Source organism: Pundamilia nyererei, unplaced genomic scaffold (genome assembly GCF_000239375.1).
Source record: "Pundamilia nyererei isolate P.nyererei 1_Seehausen unplaced genomic scaffold, PunNye1.0 scaffold00187, whole genome shotgun sequence".
NCBI classification, from domain to species: domain Eukaryota; kingdom Metazoa; phylum Chordata; class Actinopteri; order Cichliformes; family Cichlidae; genus Pundamilia; species Pundamilia nyererei.
In genome coordinates this window covers 1,017,332-1,039,223 of record NW_005187588.1, presented here as the reverse complement: position 1 = coordinate 1,039,223, position 21,892 = coordinate 1,017,332, and the positions used below count along the sequence as shown (strand labels likewise).

Sequence of the window (21,892 nt, the reverse complement as noted above, 5' to 3'; positions counted from 1 at the left end):
GTGCAGGGCATGTATGAGGAGAGCAAGACTTTGGTGAGGTGTGCAGTAGGAGTGACAGATGGGGTTCAAGGTGGTGGCGGGATTACATTGGATCGGCTCTGAGTCCCTTCTTGTTTGCAATGATGATGGTGTCACGGTCACCGAACCTCTCTGCTAATAAGAGCTAAGCCTTCCATCTGACGTCAATCCAGGGGCAACCAGAGCGAGGCGCTGCACACAAATGATTGAACTTTGAATTCAGGTGTTCCAATCACTTCCTTGTCCATAGGTGTATAAAATGAAGCACCTAGGCATGCAGACCGCTTCTACAAACATTTGTGAAAAATGGGTCGCTCTCAGCAGCTCAGTGAATTCTAGCGTGGTATCGTGACAGGATGCCATCTGTGCAACAAGTCCAGCCGTGAAATCTCCTCACTACTAAGTATTCCACAGTCATCTGTTAGTGGTATTATAACAAAGTAAGAGTGATTGGGAACGACAGCAACTCAGCCACAAAGTGGTAGGTACATGTAAAACCACAGAGCGGGGTCAGCGGATGCTGAGGCGCATAGTAAGCAGAGGTCTGGGTAGAAGAGTTGAGGCTATTATAGCTGCAAAGGGTGAGCGAATTGTAGAGGAGGGATAGTGGATGCATTGGACAAAGGATGTTGAATAAGGAGCTGACAGGTAAGAGGAAAAGAGGAAGACCACAGGGAAAATTCACGGATGTGATGAAGGAGGACATGCGGACGGTTGGTGTGACAAAAGAGGATGATCGGGGTAGGGTGAGATGGAGGCAGATTATCTGCTGTGGCGACCACTAAAGGGAGCAACAGGAGATGCACACAGGGAAGATAAATCTTCCTCTTTCACAGTCGCATGCAACCATTTATGCCACTATCTATGCTGCACTCAGTGCAGCCTCTGATGTGAACAACTCTAAGCATGTTCATGATATTTAACCTGGGTCATAGGTCCCTTCACATATTTAGTCTCCAGTGTGCAGACACAGTCCACACCCCATTTTTACTATCCATCCACTCGTTACTTAACGAGCTGTGTTGGGGTGAGAGGCAGGGAACACCCTGGGCAGGTTGCAAATGTATTGCAAGGCTAACACAGAGAGACAGACGACCATTCACACCTATGCTGAATTCAGTTTCACTAATTAATGTAATGCGCAGGTCTTTGGACTGTGGGAGGAAATTGGAGTACATAAAGAAAACCCACACAAGACAGTCCTGTCCTGTCTTGTGTGCTGGCTCACCTCTCCACCTTTACTGGATTTGAGGAATTTATAGTCAACCAGAAGCAAGCAGCATTAGCACATTAGCACTACACAACGCTCATCAGCAGGGTTATATAGTCAGAATGCAACAACTATGCTTATCAGCCAAAACGTTTTGTGATGACATAACAGTGTTTCAGGTTTTCTTAAACTTCGGATTGAGAACCTATGAACGACTGCATAAAAACAATGTGGTTTTATTTCCCTGTTTTACACATCCACTGCTCAAGCTGAGCCTATTAGTGTTATTAAAAACCAGTCATGTACATGAAGCCCTTTTCGAAAATTTTATAAAAAGACAATTTGAAATATTAAAATGTCTGTTAGAAAAAGCCTCAATTTTTGTCAGTTTAATTATCTTCTACTAATTATCCATATCCATTAATTCTATTAATTATCATATAATCATCCATCAGTGGTGAAAGTGATGGCCACAGACGAGAAACGCAAAAGCTTCTTTCATCAGCGTCTGTCTAGAATAAAAAAAACGTTTGAAAAATGATTCATCTGCTATTGTTATCATTGTAAGCGGCCTGTTTAATGGGTGCAAATGGAGAGCTTGCAACAATAACTTCAGACAGTGGGGCTTAGTGAACAGTAGACTATGATGGCAGTGTATATAGTGTCTTCAGTTCATTAGAAATAATTGTTTGGTTTTATCAGTGTGAGTCTCAGATGTAATTGCTTTCAGGGATCAGTCCTTTATATTTGTCCAACCTGCAGACATTCTCAACAAATCAGACACCTTAAATTAGACATTGGAATTCATGTCACACACACACACACACACACACACACACACACACACACACACACACACATACACACACTTGTGATTTATAGAAAAAGAGACACAAAAACAGAGCTTGAAAATTAGGTGACAAGCCGCTTTCGCAGGCTGTCGGTCAAGCGGCGTGTGATGCAAAATGACAGGCAGGATAGCAGGCGGGCAGAGAGGCAGGCTGCCTCGGTAATGGCACACACACACACACCTGCAGCCCACAGGACACTTCACACCAATGTGAAATGAACTAATGGAGCTGCAGGACATTATGTAAAATAAACGACAGAGAGGAAAAAGACAGGGCAAGGTCAAAGGATTCAAGAGAAAGAGAGAGGGAGAAAAAGGAGACACTAATGCCATGCGAATAAAGGACAGAAATTAAATTGGGGGTGATTAGGATAAGAAAGAGAAAGTAGAATGAGATGATGATTAGCTGTAATCTAAGTAGCAGAGAATGAAATAAGTAGTACCCTCACAATCCGTCTGAATGGCAGGTTTGGTCTCGCGAGTGATTAGACCATTCTGAGCCCTCTTAGAAAGTAGGAATCAGGAGAAAGGCGATACCAAGACAAAGAGGGACTTTAAGGAGAAGGGGGATACTGTGTGAGTAAGTAAGTGATAGGAAGTGATAAAGAAAGATAGGGAATGACTAAGTAGCTTCGATGTACATGAGAGGTGTACATGAATTTTTTTGTTTTGTTCATTCCCTGATTCTCTATCCTCTGATAAAATAAAACAAATAAAATATGAATTTGCAAATATCAGTTTAGATTTGTGTATTATTTGCTACATCTGGCATTTATTTATTTTGCAGTTTATTGCTTAAAAATATATTCTGCAATTTATTGTAATATTTTCAGGAAGAAAAACATCACGTCAAGTCAAGTCTCAAAAACTCAGAAAAAAAAATCATGTATCAGATGTAATACACTTGGTATTACCAAAAAATAAATACATAAATAAATAACCAAAGTTGTGTATAGTTGGAGGAGACATAGGTGTAATCGTGAGTCTTAGTTACGTCGGTCTCTAACTGTGGGGCGGCAGACGAAATATAAACAACTAATAAAAAGTGTGAGGTGTGTTTGATCAGTCATATAATATTCTATGTGTTGTATTTTACACATTTCCGCCTTTTAATTATGCTTACATGCTCCTCTGTGTTTAGTTTTGCTGATTAATTTAATATGCCGCCAACCTGCCGGGGCCTGCAGATGAAAATTAGCACGTGTGGCTAAATGTGGTATATTTACATGATGAATTGAAGTGCTAATGTTAACTAATATGCAGGGTCAAACATAGACATAGTTCACAGATGGATGGATCCAGGAAACACACATTAAACCTGTACGAAATTACCATTATTATTATTATTTATTTAAAAAGGAGGCTCTCATTCTTTTTATTTATTTTTTATGTTTCATATTTAATTAATAGAGATAATTGTACAGTTATGATTGAAGGTCAAAAACCTGTTTTGAAACCTCTTTAGAGCCACGATTAAAACTCCAGCATGTTATCTATTTATACGTTTGTTGGCATAAAGAAGTACATTCTGAGAATCGAACATCTTATAAAACAGCTACAGCATTTTTGAAGTGCAGTATTTAAATATTTCTTCAGGTTATTAAATTACACAGATTTTCAGAAAGCACTTGAATGAATAAACTGCTGTTGGAGTCCGTAATTCAAATTTTTGTGTGCCAAAGGTGCTCTGTTGTATTGATATCTGGTGACTGTGGAGGTCATTTGAGTGCAGAGAACACGCACAAGAAGCCAGTTTAATGTGACTTGAGTTTTGGCACATGATGCATTATCCTGCTGGAAGCAGTCATCAGTACACTGTGCTAATAAAGGGACATGATCAGCAACAATACTCGGGTATTCTGTGGTGTTTAAACACAGTCAGTTGGTATTCCACGCACCATTACACCAGCAGCTGTTCTGGGTCATTTTGACCCAGCATTTTCTGTTTCAGTTTATTCTGGTTTAGGGTTTTGTTCTTAGGTTTTGTGTTTTGCGCCCTCGTGTTTAGTGTAGGTTTAGTTCAGTGTCAAGTCTGCGTCTTTGTGAATTGTTTCCTGTTTTACTTTGAAGGCCCATGTCTTATGTCAGTGTTCTAGTTTTGCTTCCTCTGTCTCGTTAGGTCTAATTTCTCCCAGCTGTGTTCCCACCTGTTCCTTGTTCCCTCATGTGTATTTATTGTGTGTCCTCCAGCGCTCAGCGTCGCGTCGTACCCTCAGAATCGCCTGTGTGTTCTTGTCTTAGCATTCTCAGTTTGGTTTATGTTTTGTGCCAGCAATAAAGCTGAGGTTCTTTGAGTTTGCCATTCAGTCTCCAAGAGTCCTGCATTTGGATCCTCATCTCCGCCTGCCCGCACACAGAGCCCTGACAGCAGCAGCCTGAACTATTGATGCAAGGCACTCTTACATGTTGTTTACACCAAATTCGGACCCTTCCATCCGAATGTCGCAGCAGAAATCGAGACTCACCAGACCAGGCAATGATTTTCCAGCCTTCTATTGTGCCATTTTTATTGAACTGATCTGGTTAAATAGCTCACTAAACAGTATATGGTTTGTGGGAAGAGAGTTCTCCCACATTTGTGCTCGCAACTGTCTCAGAAATCTTGGAAATACCAAATCCCACAAAATGATCAAAACATCCAGCCCTCAGTGCTTCACTGCAGCGCTGTTCTTTTTACTCTTTACTCAGAGAGAAAGTCTTTAAGAGCGGTTCTTCAATATGAAATATCATTTTTAAAAAAGCTTTGAGCAGCGAGCTTTGTAGTTTTGAGGATTTTTGGAAGATACTGCTAATACAAGAGGAAACAGTGCACTCGCATTGTCAGCTACACTCCGAGAGCACATTTATTTAGGGCACGGTCTACGGCATCCATGCTCTCTGTAATGACACCTCAAGTCACGCATTTCAATAGTGTTTTTTTTTTTAAACAGCCTCTAAGAACAGAAGGCACGGCAGAACGAGCTGTTTCAAATTTGGCTACACGGGCAACACGTGTTAGCAGGATGACATCATCCTTCGTTTTGGTTCACGCGAACCGCCGCGTCGCCGATAATATAAAATTACATTATTATAAAGAGTATCGCCAGCCTCATCTGTTTAAAGTGAGGACGTGTGTGAAAGAAAACCACATGTTGCACTCATCCACACAAATTTAAAACTCAGCAGGTTGAAGCTGCAGTCATCAAACAATGATGGATTTTGATGGAAGTGTGAGGTTAGAGATGAATAATGCATTAGCCGCCGGTCATGTGTGAAAATACCTTCATTACCGAGTTGAGTGTATGAACTGTCAAAGCAGGGAATACGCCAGGCTTCAGCATGCTCACACACACAAATGTAAACACTCGACTTTTCTACTCATTTCCAGCGTTGCCAGCCCCTCCAACGTCACTTGACACTGCAATGTTGTTAGCATATAATCGCAGTGAAAGGTAGGTAGTACATCCTTTCTCCCCCTCTGGGTAAGAAAGTGGTGGAATAGGGAAGACTGGCTTTGATGTGGAGTGGAGGTCGTGCACGTAACCCGAGCGCTGCTCTGCTTCCTGCATGACTAACATGTGCATATGCAGGTTTATATAATTAGTCCGTGCATGGGTAAGATGTTCCACAGGGGGCAAATAGAAGAAAGCACAAAATACTGAATCTTCTACTTTAAAATCGAAGATCGTGTGAAGCGAAGCAAATGAGCGCTAACTGATTAAAAGTTTTCTTTTCTTGGTGCTGCTGTGAATTATGGCCCAACATTTCACATTGGTTTTTGCCACAGTTTATCTAAAATGACAAATAAGTAAACAAGACAAGACGGAATTAAAAAGCAATGTAAATTTTTTTAATCAATCCAAGTCACAGGAGACCTTTGTCTACAGTTATGCCTGTAACATCTTTTTTTTTTTTGCCTTATGTTGGACCAACAAACCCCAATAAAGCTGAAAAAAAGAATAAATAAGAACATGGATGTAAGCTGGTTTTAAATATGTACTTTTAGCTCAAGCCTCCTTCCAGACTGCACCTGGCAACCAGTCATTCGTGGACGGTAATTTTGAAGACTTTTAATTTATTGCCATGGCCATCTTTGTTTAGTAACCAAATGGATCACATTTTAATCAGAAGTAGAGATGGGCTGTTATCTGCTAACAGTACCAGCTGGTAGCCTTTGCTGGTAGATCATTTTAAGTTGGATTCCAGTGAAATTTGGTACACAAGTTTGTGTTTATCATTTGGTCATCCTGATCACTGTCACATCCCAACTCTCACCTGTTCAACGTGTTGCTCTCTGGCAGGTGTTACAGGTTCCTGAAAGCAAGACAAACAGACCCAGCTTCTTCTCAAGTGTCATGACCTCTCCCCCTCAACACCACTACCACCTCATCTTCCATTTCTCCTTTTCCTCCTTCCTGCAATAATTTCGCTCTTGTGCAATATCATAGCCAATAGAGCAATATCTTAGATCATCAGAATCCTTTGTGTAATAGTGTCTATTGTCGGTTAAGTCATTGTGAAATTGCAAAATTCTTGAAACTCACTTGTTGTTATCACATTACATGGTTACCATACCTTGCGTAGATGGGAATTGATAAGAATTTAGCAATTTCGATTCCATTATCAATATCACTTATTGATTTGATTCTCTTATCGATTCTCCTTGTGTTCTCACTGGCTCTGCTTTGTGTAACCACTATCATTAAGTAACATATCAAAGATATTACATTCCTGCAAATTAATTCTTGCTGTGTGGTCAAATGTCTGTGCATGTTGGGGGTATTTCTCTGATTTTTTTTGGAGGCTGCAGCCTGACTGCTCATCAGTTTGTTGCCTGTTCAAGTTCAATGTCTGGCTGCTGGGCTGGGGTCAGGGTAGCATTAGCAGGCTGTCTGGCTAACTTAGCATTAACATGCTATCTGTGCAGATGATTGCAAGGATTGAAATTGTGTTTACAAAATAGTGTACTTATTTCTGTCCTGGATGCAGTTTGCGCTTTACCATCACAATATCATTCTTTTGTGCAATAAAAATGAAAGCAATGTCCATATCCATGCTGAAGACTACACCACTGTTTTCCTAATCCTGCACTTGAACTGAAATCAGCTAATTGTAGTACAAGTGCAACCAATAAGCAGGATCATTAGGCCAGCAAACTAATGGTTCCAAGGAATTAGCATTCTGGGAACTGGTTCTCAATTCCCATCCCTACTATATAATATAATATATAGTACATTTTAAATAGTTAAATGCAAATGACTGCATGTTTGTTCTTTATTTTCTTTTTGCTTCTGAAGGTGTAGCCTCTCTGCAGTTTTGTTATATGTTGCATAATAGCAACAAAAGACTTCTAAGTCTAATTCTAATCTCCTTGTAGCACCATTATCATGCTTTCATTTGCATAAAATTTTCTTTTATGCTCAAATACTCAAGATTTCCATTTAAAGGTGGACTCAAATACAGACCAAACCACAGAGTAAAACAAAAAGCGAGCTTTATTAAAACCTGATAATTAAAGTCCACAGAAGCAACAAAAGGTAAACAAGTCCAGAAGGGAGAAAGAAAAGCCCCAAATAACAGACAACACACACATTTAGACATGAAGCCTGGAAACGCTGAAAACTGACACAAGGGAACCGGGAAGTACAACAGACGATCCAGCAAAGACAAAGAAGCAGACGGGAATATTTATACACAGAGGGCTGATTAGGGAATCAGAAACAGAAGGGCAACGAGACGCTAGTGAAAACAATCAGGAGGCAAAACTTCCAACATGAGAACAGAAAGCTAAACTGAAACTCAAACACAAATGTGTTCAATAAAAATTGAAAGCAGAAATCAAAGATTTAAAAAAAGGAACCGTGCCAAATATCTGCAAACCTAAAGAGATTTCCATCAGCTGCACTGCATCTTGTGATTGCCTTAATGGTTATTAGTTAAAGCTGGCATGCTAACAGGTTAAACTGAGATGAGGGCATGGTCAGCTTTTATAATAACAATAATAAATTCTATTTTTTTGGCACCTTTAAAACACTAAGGTTCACCTAATACAACATCAGAATAGCAAGAATAATAGGAGAGATTAAAACCTTGGAATAATATGTGAGTGTAAAACATGTCAAACACTATGGTTATAGTTGACCCGCTGATGTGAACAGATGAGTTTTCAGCTGTGATTTGAACTGTGTAATAGAGTCTAGTTGACGGAGGTGAAGTGGAGGTGAGTTCCAGTGCAGCTAAAGGCTCTGGCACCCGTGGTGTTAAGTCTGAAGCGAGAGGGGCTCAGGAGTGGAGCTTAGGCTGAGCAGAGAAAGGGTGTGAAAGGATGATGGAGGTCTGAGAGTTATGGAGGGGGGTGCCATGAAAGTGAGGAGCAGGATGTGTTAGGGAAAAGTGAGTGAATGAAGCTGGATCATCATAAATGTAATATGATCGGGTGAGTTCTGAACCATTTGAAGTTGATTAAGAAGTTCTGAGGGGGATAATCCAAACAAGAGGTGGCCAGGGCGCGACCCAGAACTTGTGAGGTGTTGAGAAAGAAAAAGGGCGTAGACTAGAAATGTTGCGTAGTTGGAAGAAAGCTGAATGTGAGACATTATTAATGTTGGCGGTAAAGGAGGGAGAATGGCTCCAAGATTTCCGAAATAAGCAAAAGTGTGGACTTGAAAACATGTATAGAAACAATATTGACTTTATTTTGAAAGTGAGTCTAAGCATCAGTGTCTTACACGCATGTTTTAAAGAACTTCTGGTAGTTCTTTATACAGCTTAAGGTGAGATCTCTATTCTAGTCGCCCTTTAACAGAAGGCCTCATTGTGGACAGACTAAAAAAGGCTGATGACACGATGCTGTTCTCATTACAGCAGCTCTGTCACGTCTCCTCGGAGGGAGGACGTTTGTAAATAATCCATCGTAACTTCTTTCTCCTGATAAGTTGTTTGGTGGTTTTACATGACTGACCTTCCCTTAACCGCTTCGTGACTCCTGGAGCAAAAAAAGGGCTTTCTTTTTTTTTTCCCTTGCAGAAAAATGTTTTGACTCCTGCTGCAAAGTTGCTACCCTGCAATAAATATCATTGAACCAGGTGGCCATCTTAATTGTGCACTCAGTAGCATAGTAAATGTGATGAGGCTCTCTGATTATGAATGTCACCTTGTCTGTGCTAGAATATTCATAAATATCTTTAAGATATCAAAAGGGTTTGCATCACATGCGCTCTGTGACTGAGCCACAGAGTATTGGTGCATATTCTGTGGTGCAGTCAGACAGCATTAAAGGAGGATGGTAAACTCTGAGCTACAGACAAGACTATATTTGTTTCTCTGGCTTGCAGGAGCTGGATACGCTCCATAATCATCTGTGCCCTACCTTCCAGTTCTCTCTCATGCTGTATGACTCATGACCTTATTTGCTGATTGGCTCTGTGTATCTCGTTTCCAGGACGACCACTCCATGTTTTTCCAGTTTGGTCCAGCCATCGAGCAGCAGGCCTCCGTCATGTTGAACATTATGGAGGAGTATGACTGGTACATCTTTTCCATAGTCACCACGTATTACCCTGGTTACCAGGACTTTGTCAACAAGGTAAATAAATACAAAAAACAGACGCTTTCAATTATACTGCATCATGAATTTGTTACTATGTAGCCAATGTGTTAGACAGACTGTACCATGACCTAAAAAATGAGTCTTTGTCAGATATTTGCTTTAATAATGCACCAAAAGGCACCGACAATGTGCAGTAAAAAAGATGGACGTAGCTATCATTAAGTGACATCACTCATTGGTTTTGACTTGTGCATTTTGAAGCTTCAGCAATTTGTCTTGTTGGTTTTATTTAGTCACACCTTTATGAAGGTGTGGATTGCTAAGTTATTGCCTCACAGCAATGAGGTCCCAAGTTCGACTCCACCACCTTTCTGTGTTGGGTTTGCATCGACAAGAACACCCAGCCTCGTCCTGTGGAAGCTGGGATAGGCTGCAAAGAAGGACAAAGATTCTTGGTTGCAAAAATGGAGCCAATGCAAAAGTGCCTTGAGCTGATGTTGTGATGGGCAAGAAGGCAATTTCACAGTCAGACCCACCCCTGCCCATCACAGCTGTTTTTTTTTTTGTTTATTGGTTTTATTACTCTGAGATGGCAACGGTGAAATTAATTTAGAGGCTTCAAAACGAGACAAGATTTCAGAAACAAATGGATAGGGTCACGATAGCTACATCCATCATGGGGAGCTCCTTGGGCTTGACCTGGCAGTCAGACGAACCACACTCCTAACTTCAGGGTTGAATCAAATTTAAATGAATGAAGTATGAAAAAATATAATAAAACAAAATTCCCTGATTGGTCAGTAAAAATCTAGCGATTGCTTTGGTTGCTAACAAATCAGTTAGCCATAGTGTGCATGGAAAACACTGACTTGTTCGCAAACACTCGCCAGCTACTCTTCGTGCAGTAGTGAACTTGTGGAAAGTGCGACATAAATTAGAACTGGAGACATTTCAAAGTAAAATTCAGCCGCAATGCTGAAACAAAAACACATTTACGTAAAAGTATCTTATCTACATCTACTTGATAATAAGTTGAAATCAGAAATATAAGGAGGAGTATTATCTGCAAAGATAAATGTATTCCTGTGATAAGAACTGGTTTATAATGGTCGTCACGTTTTTCAACCTTAGATTCATCCAACAGATACTGTATGTTTCACACTGGGTATTATTACTTTTGTCTTTTGGCTACCTATTATGAGAAGCCTGAGATTAATGTACTTCCTTTAATAAGATACATTCTCCTGTTAGTCTCCTTTTTTTGTAATTTTTGTTTTTTTTTTAAAGACAATGAGCAGTTGGGAAGGTGATCCTATTTCTGAGAACATGATTGCCACAAATTCAAGTTTCAAAAAATGATACGATTTGGAGTTCGGAGTGTGAAGAACGTGGGTTGCTAGTCCTATTTTCTGATTGCTTCAATGGTAAAAAGCAGACAGGCCTTTTGAATTTTGCTGCTCGGTGGTTTCAGCCTTCTTATCTGAAGACCAAGAACGCACTCTTTAAAGAGGATTGTGTGAGATCCTGAATCACTTTGAACATCACACACACATCTGAGCAGAATAAAAACTTTATTGAAGCCAAGCTAATCACATTTTGTAATAACAATTCAGCAACGGCAATGTCTTTCCTTTGAACAAAGTTAAAGAAACAATCTGTTTCTTTAAAAAAAACATAAAGAGGGTATTTGGAGTCTGGTACTTCTCTGGGGAGTCGTATTATCTTTATAACATAAACTCTGTGTGTTTGGAAAACAAGAAAAAAAGCCCAAAGAAAAAACTGATTGTATTTCTATAGTCACTTTGCATGAGCATCATAAATCTCGTTGTGCTCTCCTCTCTCAAGCAAATTTTAAAAATGTTTCGAAGACCCAAATTTTCTTCCTTAATTACAAAACAAAGTTAATGCTGTGATGAGAAGTTGCCTATTTTTAATCTCGTACAACTCAGTTTGAAATGATTCCCTTGAGGAACAGCTATTATCAGAAGCTGCAATACTTACTGCATCCAAGTGCCGTATACTGTTTCAGTTAGAGATCTATGAATACAGATTTGGAGACAAGCTAAATAAAAACTCACGTCTTCCTGCGTTGCTCATTTATCTGTTTACAGGTGAGCACGGAAAAATAAAACCAGCACCATCTCCTAGAGAATTTTCTTTCTGTGTGTGAAGATATAGCTGTAATATCTGGGAAAAGGAGATTACCTAATCTTTTTTTTACCTAATCGACCATGGCTTCCTCCTCCCAGGAGATGTGTAGAGACTAACTGTTTGGCAGTCTCGAGGTTGGAGGAGGAGACATCTCAGTCAGTTTTGTTCCAGTATATCTCCTTCACAACTACACTGCATGTGTGCAGCCCACGCGTCTTCAAACAATCTCCTGCTTTCTCTCCAGGTCCGCAGCACCATCGAGAACAGCTTTGTAGGCTGGGAGCTAGAAGAAGTCCTCCTACTGGATATGTCCGTGGATGATGGCGACCTCAAGATTCAGAACCAGCTAAAGAAACTGCAGAGCCCTGTCATTCTGCTCTACTGCACAAAGGAAGAGGCTACCACTATTTTTGAAGTGGCTCATTCTGTGGGCCTCACAGGTTACGGCTTCACCTGGATTGTGCCCTCGCTTGTGGCTGGTGATGCAGACCACGTTCCCTCAGTCTTCCCCACAGGTACACCCAGACACCAGAGCAGAAGAAAGTCTGTCAAGATTTTAAATTTTAGGTTTATGTCTCATATGGTTGAAATGGACCTATTAGATTGATTTGCAGCAACATAATTTTATTCCTGAACGCTGATCGAGCCACATTTGAAAAGATTTTGTGTGATTCATAGATAAAACCCTTTTTTTTTTCATATTGTGCCTCGATTTATCCTCTTTAAGAAGCAAGCTGTTTCAGCTGTTCACCCTTTAAATCATCTTTCTTCTGATTGGCTGTCCCCTCATGTTACCGACATGACCAAGTGAAAAATATCCCATCTCTTTGGCACCATGCACATGCTGCAGTAGAAAGAGTCTGAAAAACTCGAGCAGTCTGACACATAAGCTCTCAGCTCACATGGATTATTTGCACTTGACCTCGTTATTTGAAACTTTGGCCATGTTTAATATGAGCATTTCCAACGTGAGCAAGGGAAAGCATAATACTTCAGTTTCAAGGTGTATTTTAATGCAGCCAATTAAAAATAGAATGTATTTATTTTAGTATCACACAGGATATTTATCGTGATGCTTTAACCTGAGTGAAAGATCCACCTCGTTCTCTCTCTTCTTGTAATATTAGTAGATTTCTACTGTTTAGAGTTTCGTTTCTAGAGTTAGTCGAGTCAGGAGGACACTTGCGATGAAGCGGGGCTGAACTTTTCATTCTTTATGTTTCCTAAGATTTCTAAACTTCCAGATTAACACGTGTTAAACAGATTTAATCTATCTGTGTTTATTTTCCATGAATTCTGATCAGTTTTTCAAGAAACTGTTGAGCAATAATCCGTTCCGCGTTGTCGGCACGGGCCAAAGAAATGTTGCCAACATCTCTGAGGGGGAAGTTCTGAGTGACTGAGCTGCCAGGTCGCATCCCCAGGCGTATGTGGCAGCGCTGAGTGGGGGTTTTACGCTCACAGCCGACAGGTTTGCTGGGCAAGGATTTAGTATTTATGCATCAGAGTGCATTCAATGAACTACATTTTTCACATATAGTTTGGAAATAATGGGAAGGCTTGATTGCGTCATAGCTTGGCTCGTGCGTAGTATTCTGCCATGTAATTCAGAGTGGAAACACCAGAATGCAGTTCGAAAGCTTTATTGAAAATACAGCAAGTAATGCACCGAAACGTGGAGCTGGGTCTGAGCAGAGATAAGCGGCCAGAAGTTCTGTGAAGGGGAGGAGAGGAGAGGAGAAGATTATCTGAGAAGGAGAAGAGCTGCACAGGTATGATTGTGGAGTGAGTAATGGACACAGTTTTACTCGCGAGCTTCTGGTCCAGAAAGGAGGTTTTCTGATGGAAGTAGGGTTTTGCGAATCCTTCCAATGCAGGGTGTGACTGAGCAGTAGCTGGGGCTGGAGACAACGCTGACCTCCACGAAACGTCAGATGGGAAACAAAGATAGGAATTTAAACGAGGAGTGAGTTAACTAGAAGAGACGGAGCAACAGTATTGAGTTACTTGGGAAACAGGTTCCTGATTTCCAACAAGGAGAGTCTGATTACACTGCAGAAATCTGTTTGTCTAACCAAGTCTTACAATCTTATATCCAGCCAAAAAGTCTTTTAGATTTTGTTTTGAGAGTGATATGTTAAGCATGAGCACAGGGAATAGGATTATTAATCTCATTTTGAGAATATATGTCTTTTACTTCTTATTTAGTATATAAATTCTAAAAGTAGTTGCTTGAGATGACATTTCCAGCTAGAAATCTTGTTTCAAGACCTCTTAGTAACATTTCACACACTTATACACCACTTGATTATAGTCTGGATCTTCTCAAATAATTTTTTTTATTTAGATAGCCAGTTTTTGCAGTGTACCACCACAGAGGTTAAGACAGTGTGGTGAAGATCTGCTGCCAGATAAATCTGCTGCCTTCAAAAACTGCTGAGTTGATTGCATTTAATCTGAGAAGTAGTGGAAAGAACTGACTAGACGACAATACCCCACCTAAAGGTGGCGCGCACCACTTTGCCTGAAATTCGAGGACGTGTTAGAAAAGAAAAGACAAAGGATAACCCGGCCTGCCCCTTCCCATGACGCTCTTAATCGTGGGGTCTTTGGACGGCTATTCCTGTGCTGCATCATATTTTATACTGGCCATTCATCGTTTTATTCTGCCTCACTAACTGTCAATGTTCATAAAAATTTCTTTGTTCCTTTAAACCAGATCAATGAGGTCTGAAGTGTATTGTTAAGGCTCCACTGCAGTCTCATAACATCTTGTCTGTCCTGTGAGAGGACTCTCTCCTGAGCTTTGTATAAATGTAATGTGCTTTGAATTTACACAGTCTACTACACACTGAAGGACTGTGGTCTCGGTTTTTGCATTTCCATTTACCAAGCTGACATCAAGATGCTGAAATGTCTGCAATGTTGCTTTATTCTGTGGTAGGTTCTCATAAGACTTTTTAACAAAATGTGGGCACAATTGACAGATGGGCCTGTTTGCATATATGCAAATGTTCTCCTGCTGTATTTGCACCACACCAGTGGCAGTCAGTGATTAGGTACACGCTGATTTTTGTGAACTGAGTTCATAATGTGCTTGGAAATTAATTTTATCTTGTGTTATCGTTTTGCATCCACTGATTTTTCATGAATAAGTGATAAATCATGACTAAACACACATTAGTTTTATATTGTAGCTATTGTTTTACTAATAAGCTGAAGTCTGGCCCCATTGTTACCAAAATTCCCAGTGATGGTTTCAAAGTATTTCTCCAGGGATTCAGGTCCTTTTTGCAGTGGCTCTCCCTAGAGCCCTTCCACTCACTGAGCATGTTTAAAGCCATTTATTTCAACTACAGTGAATTTATTACCGTATTTTCATTTGCCTGAGCAGGTGAAAAATCAAATTTTAACATATGTTTGAAACCAGCAGAAACACCATTTTTAGGCTGGCTAAAAATGGTGTTTTGGCTTTTCTCTTTTTTCCCAATAGATTTGCAGCCCAGGTTTCAAATGACACGCATAATCCTAACCAGCCATGAAAAATGACCTGAAAACGCAGTTGTTTCTGTGTGCAAGAAATGGATGTTGACGTGTGATAGCCAGCGGTTTCTCATGCTTGGAAAACCAAGCATAACAAAGTGAGCTCAGGAGTGACCGTAGTCTCAACTGATGCTCATATTTAGCTCTTTCTTTTTCTTTCTTTTTTTCACCTTTTCAATGATGTTTTCAACATTTTAGACATTCCTTCTGAGTTTTGTCTCCCTTTTGTCTCTTTTTTTCCACCTTCTCTAAAATGCTTTTATTTTTGTATATCTTGCACCCTCTGGCTAATTTTCACAGCACTCAGCTCGCCTGTTTTTCTCATACTACTGTCTCTCTCTCTTCCTTTCATCTTTCTTTTTTCCCTCTCTCTTTCCATACATCCCTTTCTCTCACCTCATTTCTCTCTCCTTTGCTCTCTCACTATCTCTCCCAGGGCTTATCTCTGTGTCATATGACGAATGGGACTACAACATCGAGGCCAGGGTACGCGATGCAGTGGCTGTCATTGCTACGGCAACCTCTACCATGATACTGGATCGAGGGCCACACACCATGCAGAAGTCAAGCTGCCTCGGGACACCTGACAAGAAGAGCTCAAACACCGGACACTCCAAGGAAATACTGAAGTGAGTTGGCTGGATGATGTGCATACATGGTGAAATGTGTAAAGAAATCAAACCCCTCAACTCTGAATGTCCCGGTCTAATGAACCAGACGTGCAATGCAATACTGTGCTTACCTTGCAAAGCGGCGTGATTCTTGAGAACCTATAATCTTCATCACGAGAGAATCCAGGCAGTCAGCTACCTCTGCGGGACGTTTATTGTCTAAAAACACATGAGCTACATTGTTTACTACACTTGCTGCTTTCCTAGCTCCTAAAGCTTCTCAGATTGTGGCTCGTTTTTCTTTGTGGCCTGTGTTCATTGATCTTGTTCTTTGAAGTTAGCCTGTGGTAGAGGGTGATAGAGGATACCTCCAACCACCTGCCACTGACAACTTCCCAATAAAGCATGTCGGGTTAGCATTTTCTGTGTGGCTGTAATAAAAGTGTTTGCTGGTGTTTATCCAAAGATAAGTGTCTTTCAGTAGCAGCTACTTCATGTGGAGAGGTTTAATGTTTTCAAGGTTAATTTTTAAGATTTTTACATGGAGCTTGCAATAATCGTTTTCTTGGTTTTACTCATTTTTGATATTATTTGGACATTTTGATGGACTGATTAGCAGAGACAGACAGGAGTCTTCATGGATGATCATATTCACAGACTACATTGTGACCTGCGGTAAGAGTAAGGAGCAGGTGAAAGAGAGTCTGGAGAGGTGGCAGTATGCTCTGGAGAGAAGACGAATGAATGTTAGCATAAGCAAGATTCCCACTGTCCATGAGTTCTATTGGAAGGCATGGACAGTGCACAGGAGAGGTGATGTAGAGAGTGCAGGTAGGCTGGGATGAGTGACGATGAGTGTCAGGTGTGCCAGAAGGATAGCAGCAAGAGTGAAAGGAAAGCTTGCTATTTACCTGCTATGGTAAATGGTTTGGAGAAAGAGCTGCTAACAAAAAATGCAGGAGGCCACGCTGAAGCCTGCAGAGTTGAAGATGTTAAGATATTCATTGGATATGATACTCATTTGAAATGATTACAACAGAGGGACATATCAGGTTGAGCAGTTTGGAGACAAAGTTAGAGAAGTAAGGTTGAGATGGTTTGGACATGTGCAGAGGAGGGTTAGTGGATATATTGGCCAAATGAAGTTGAACATGGAGCTGCCAGGCAGCAGGAAATGAGGAAGACCACAGAGGAGGTTCATGGCTGTAATGAAGCACACCATGCAGAGAGCTGGTGTGACAGAGGGAGATGCTAGGGATAGGGTGAGATGGAGGCTGATCCACTGTGTCATGTGAGAACAAACAGGCTGACAGGTGAGCAGGTGGTACAGCAGTAGCTAGGTGGGGTAGGACACAAATCAGTGGGTTAGGAGGCTGCCAGTTGCCCCTTGAGACAAACTGGTTTGCTTTTCCATCATATTTTTTTAGCACCAGTTGTCTTGAAAGCTTTAAGAAATACGTGCATATCAAGACAACAACAGAGGCAGAAGCTGGGTGGAAAACAAGAGGAGACAAATATGAAAAATCAACAACTTGTTTTATCTTGTTATTGCTCCACAATCACTCTCCTTTTCATTTCACCTGCCATGCAGTCACATGGATGTAGTGTACAAGTGGAACATCTATTTTCTTTTTCCACTTTTGGTTTTCCGTTATTGTTTGGTTCGGTTAAGAAAAAACAAATTTGGCTGTGTGTGGAGTATAAGACATTTAGCTTCTATCTGCCATTCTCATAAATCCAGCACTGAGTGATTCCAATCAGTATTTACACTGTACATGAAGTCTTGAGTGAAAACCAGCTGCAAAATCAACATATATTGGTGTTCAGACATTGTTTTAATACGAGCACCATCCAGTAAAGATAATCTCCCTTACTGAAAAAAAAACAATAAGCTTCTTTCACCTAATTTTATAAAGCTTAAAATTTATATTTGCAGCCAATGGACATGGTGTGTTACAAGAAAATGCCTTTAGAAGTAAAATATGTTTTTAAATTAATTATATCAAAGCCAAAGCAGCCATCTGGTTGTTGGTTGCCGGAGCAAAAACTACTATTACAAATCTAGAAAATGTGCGACCCCACACATGAAATACAACGTGGGCACAAAAAAATACGCACAGACATTGAACAAAGCAGAGACGTTTCCTTCGGGAGAGCCAGAATTTGTTTTAATGGCCAATAAAAACTTAAAAAAGATGAACAGAAACATTAACTCCCTTCTTATCTTTATCTTAACTCACAGCCATCTTTAAAGAAAAACATCCTTCTCGCCCCCCTCTCCTTCTTCCTCTGAACTTCCTTGTTTTGCTTTTTTGGCACATTACAGAACAAGACGGAGCATTGGTATTCAATAATTAATCCCCATTTAACTTCATGGGGCATGCTTTTAGTGTTCACATTGATCACAGATTCCACAGCTAATTGAATGCTCGGGGACTGCCGGATTAATGGAAAAAAAGAGATCCATAGAACAACAGTGGGGTTATCACTCGCACACAGAAACACGCATGTAAACACAGATGTGTTGGTATAGCGTGACATTTAAGTGCTCCTTAGGGCTTATTTTAATAAAAACTAAGGACTCCTGAGGACATCTCCTCTAATAAAAGCGGTGCTTTAGCCTTACAAAACTACTCACCTGTCTGCCTCTCTCTCTCCTTCTCTGTTTTTTTATTTGGTTTTTTTTTTCACTGTCAGTTTGAATTTCAGGATTGCGAAGAAACAGGGAGATATTAGGCAACCTCCCTTGCCACTACTGCATTAATCTCCAGGCTGAGGTTGATGTATTACTGCAAATTTGGGTCTTGTCTTTACCCTTGTTTCTGGGTTGTTGTTGTTTTTTTTATATGTGGAGCACTTATGCGTGCCATCGAGGTTTAAGCCACCAACAGGACAGAGATAACAATAGCGCCACGGCCATGAATATTTCAGTTCCCAAAGGACGCTATCAGACCCAGGGTTAGCTCTCAATCATCCTTCGGGCACACACCTGGGATGTTGCCGTGCTCTGTTTGTGTGGGTGTGTGCTGCATGTGTGTTGATACTGTGTGTTTTCCAGCCATCCGTTCCATTTTTCCCCGTTTGACTGAGTGAAGCTAGAGAATTTGGACCACTGGATCCTGATGGTGACTCCAGGGGCTAGCAGGGGTCTAGAACACACATACTTAAACAAGCGCACACGCACACTGCATATGCATAATTCCAACTCTTCCATTCACTCATCCCAAGAGACAAAAGCAATAATAAGGCTATATGTCTCTATGAACTCCTATATAGCTACAGGCCACAGTGGGCTGCATGCATGCTGGATTATCATGGCATCCTGTCAGCGCTGATGGACGGAGATGGGAGATCCCGGTGAGTCACGCTCACAAATTTGTTTAGGGGCTGCTTGACCTCACACACACACACACACACACAGGCTGCAGTTACTCCAACATGGAAACCTAGACAAATAAGCAAATGCACGCACAAGCGCACAGAGCTCTAGAGGCCATCCATTGTTTCCTGCCTGACAGAGAGGACAGGAACACTGGGGTAATGAGAAAATGTGCTCCAAGTGGTTTCTGGATGAGGCGCTAAGGGGCTTATTTGTGTGTGCAGAGAAAGTGATGTTCTTTATTGTGTGTGTGTGTGTGTGTGTGTGTGTGTGTGTGTGTGTGTGTGTGAGGGCTGGCATTCAAAATTCTCTCAAATCCCTGTGCTGTTACAAATTCCTCACCGGTAGATATGATGTAAGACATGATAAATATTTTGTAGTGAGTGTGCTTTTATGCAGTCTGACAAGACATTTTCCTTCACGGCCGTGGGCTCGCTGCATGCCATTCTTTTGAGCATTCAGTAAAATTCAGCCCAAAAAAGTCACTGCTGCTTCCTGTGCACGCGAGGCAAGCGTGCTCCTCTCGTTTTCTTTTACCTTTAACCTCCTAAGACCAGAACTCTTCCACGGCATGCATTTTTACTTTCTCTTTGATATTTGGTCACATTGGGGCCCGATGAATGTAAAAACAAAGAATTACCAGATTTCTTTTTTTTGCCTTATTTTTGTTTTTAATAAAAATAAGAACCACAAATGAGGATATTCATTTAAAATTGTGAGAGAACAGTAGCAGTATAATGTCCTCATAAGTGGATATCAGGCCCTTGTAGAGCAAAATTCTGTATTTTGGTCTAAATAACCCAAAATGTGATGTCCACATATGTGGACGCCAGGTCCTAGGAGGTTAAAGTATTTTTTCCTTCCTGTTTTTTGTCCTGCAGCGGGAGAGCACCATTATTACATTTCTTAATATGCACAATAAAAGTGTCTGTCTAATAAATCTGTGTTTATTAGATGGCAAACAAGCCATTGCATTGTGCTTCTGGGAATCCTCGCCACTGAAGGGGGCTAGAGTTATAGACTGTAAATAAAGATGGTTCCCACCATGAGGTCCAGCTGGGAGCATTTTTTGCCAACATACTACTGATGTTTTAATGTACTTGGTGGGCAGTTCTGACTGACAGACTGAGTCTGAGGAACTGGACTTCTTTTTTGTAACATATGTAAAAGACGGGGCTTCATAGCGTTCCAGTTTACACATCTGTCTAACATATAAACTTCCACAGTTTGAGACCTGGTGGAAATGCAAATCCACAAGAGGGTTTGATCTGGTGTAAAAAATCTGCCTGACTGTGACCCTTTGTGAAAAGGAAACAACTGAAAGAAGTTTACATTTAATATTAAAGGTAAATATACCCTTTTTGGGCAATATCACACATGATAACCTGATTTGCAACATAAAAAAAGGGAAAAAGAGCAAAACAAGAAACATATAAATAAAATTCTTGTGATATCCTGCAATAAAACTTGTGATCTGAAATTGTAGAATTCCAGGTATTCAGTGAGTCTCCTATAAAACGTTAAACCTGCTTCAAGCAACCCTCTGAAGTCTACAGGAGTACAGTCATAAGCTAACTTGATCTACAAACAGTTATATTATCAATGCTGTTTTTTTTAATATAACATGATGTTCATTTTAGTTCTGTTATGGCCCATCTACACTGGAAAAAAAGTTGGATTTATGTAAGCGTCTTGCGTGTATTTAACACAATTGCCTCATGCTTTAAAGTGAAGTGTAACTATATAGTGTAGAAACTACATTATATGCAGAGAGGGTAGATTAAATTGTTCATATCATGTTCAATAATATAGCAATGTTAAATCTCGCGACACTGCACAGGATTTCAGTCTCGCGCGCTTTGGATCATGGTTTGAGGAAGGCATCCATCTCAGTCAAGTCGAGCAGCTGCCTCTACTTTCTTCGGTATACCGAAGAAAGTAAATTGGGTGGTTGTTACATTAAAGTCCACCCCTACATACTCCAGTATAAAGCAACAGCACCGGCAAGTAACAAAAGGGTCTGCTAGTTTGGGTGCGCCGAGGATGAATCCACTGGTCATCCATGGCAGCATCATCAAATATGTTATCTCAAGGAAATGAGCCAATCCGCATTCCCCATCCTCCAGAACCACCAATGATGGAAAGGCACCTGCACACTTATATTTGCATACAACATTAGGACAGCAGTTGTAACAAGGCCCTATTAGAGTCCAAAAGGAGGAGGACTTGTTTTAGGGCATAGCTGTCCCCATCCTTCTGTTTCTCCTCACCAAGTAAAGAACTAAAAACATCTGTACAGTGTTAGTACAGGAGCTCAGCTTGAGGCTTTATAACTGGACCTCACTAACCAATGGGTGACATCGTGGTGGTTGCCATCTTTTATTTACAGTCTGTGAGTCTAACACACTTTAGTAGCAATGATGGGATGGGAAGGCCTGTTTGCCTTCTACAAAACACAGATTTATTATAGATGAAGCTTCCAGGTCTGAAAGAACCTCAGACCTGCATCGATCTTCTCTGGGTGCAAAATGAAGTTTGATTGTATAGAAGTCAGTAGAAAACAAGGCATCAGTTTCTGCACACCAGTACCTGAGCAAAGATG

At 40.7% G+C, this 21,892-nt stretch overlaps 1 protein-coding gene across 6 annotated transcripts in view; it reads left to right on the top strand.

Moving 5' to 3' along the window:
- The window catches only part of grin2bb (glutamate receptor, ionotropic, N-methyl D-aspartate 2B, genome duplicate b), a 129,625-nt gene that overhangs the window by 62,938 nt on the left and 44,795 nt on the right, over positions 1-21,892 (top strand). For all 6 annotated transcript variants that reach the window (XM_013914350.1, XM_013914349.1, XM_005747070.2 and 3 more), the window contains 3 exons: positions 9,499-9,642; positions 12,002-12,272; positions 15,737-15,929. In XM_013914350.1, the coding sequence (XP_013769804.1) occupies positions 9,499-9,642; positions 12,002-12,272; positions 15,737-15,929 (608 nt within the window). The remainder of the gene's footprint in view (positions 1-9,498; positions 9,643-12,001; positions 12,273-15,736; positions 15,930-21,892) is intronic.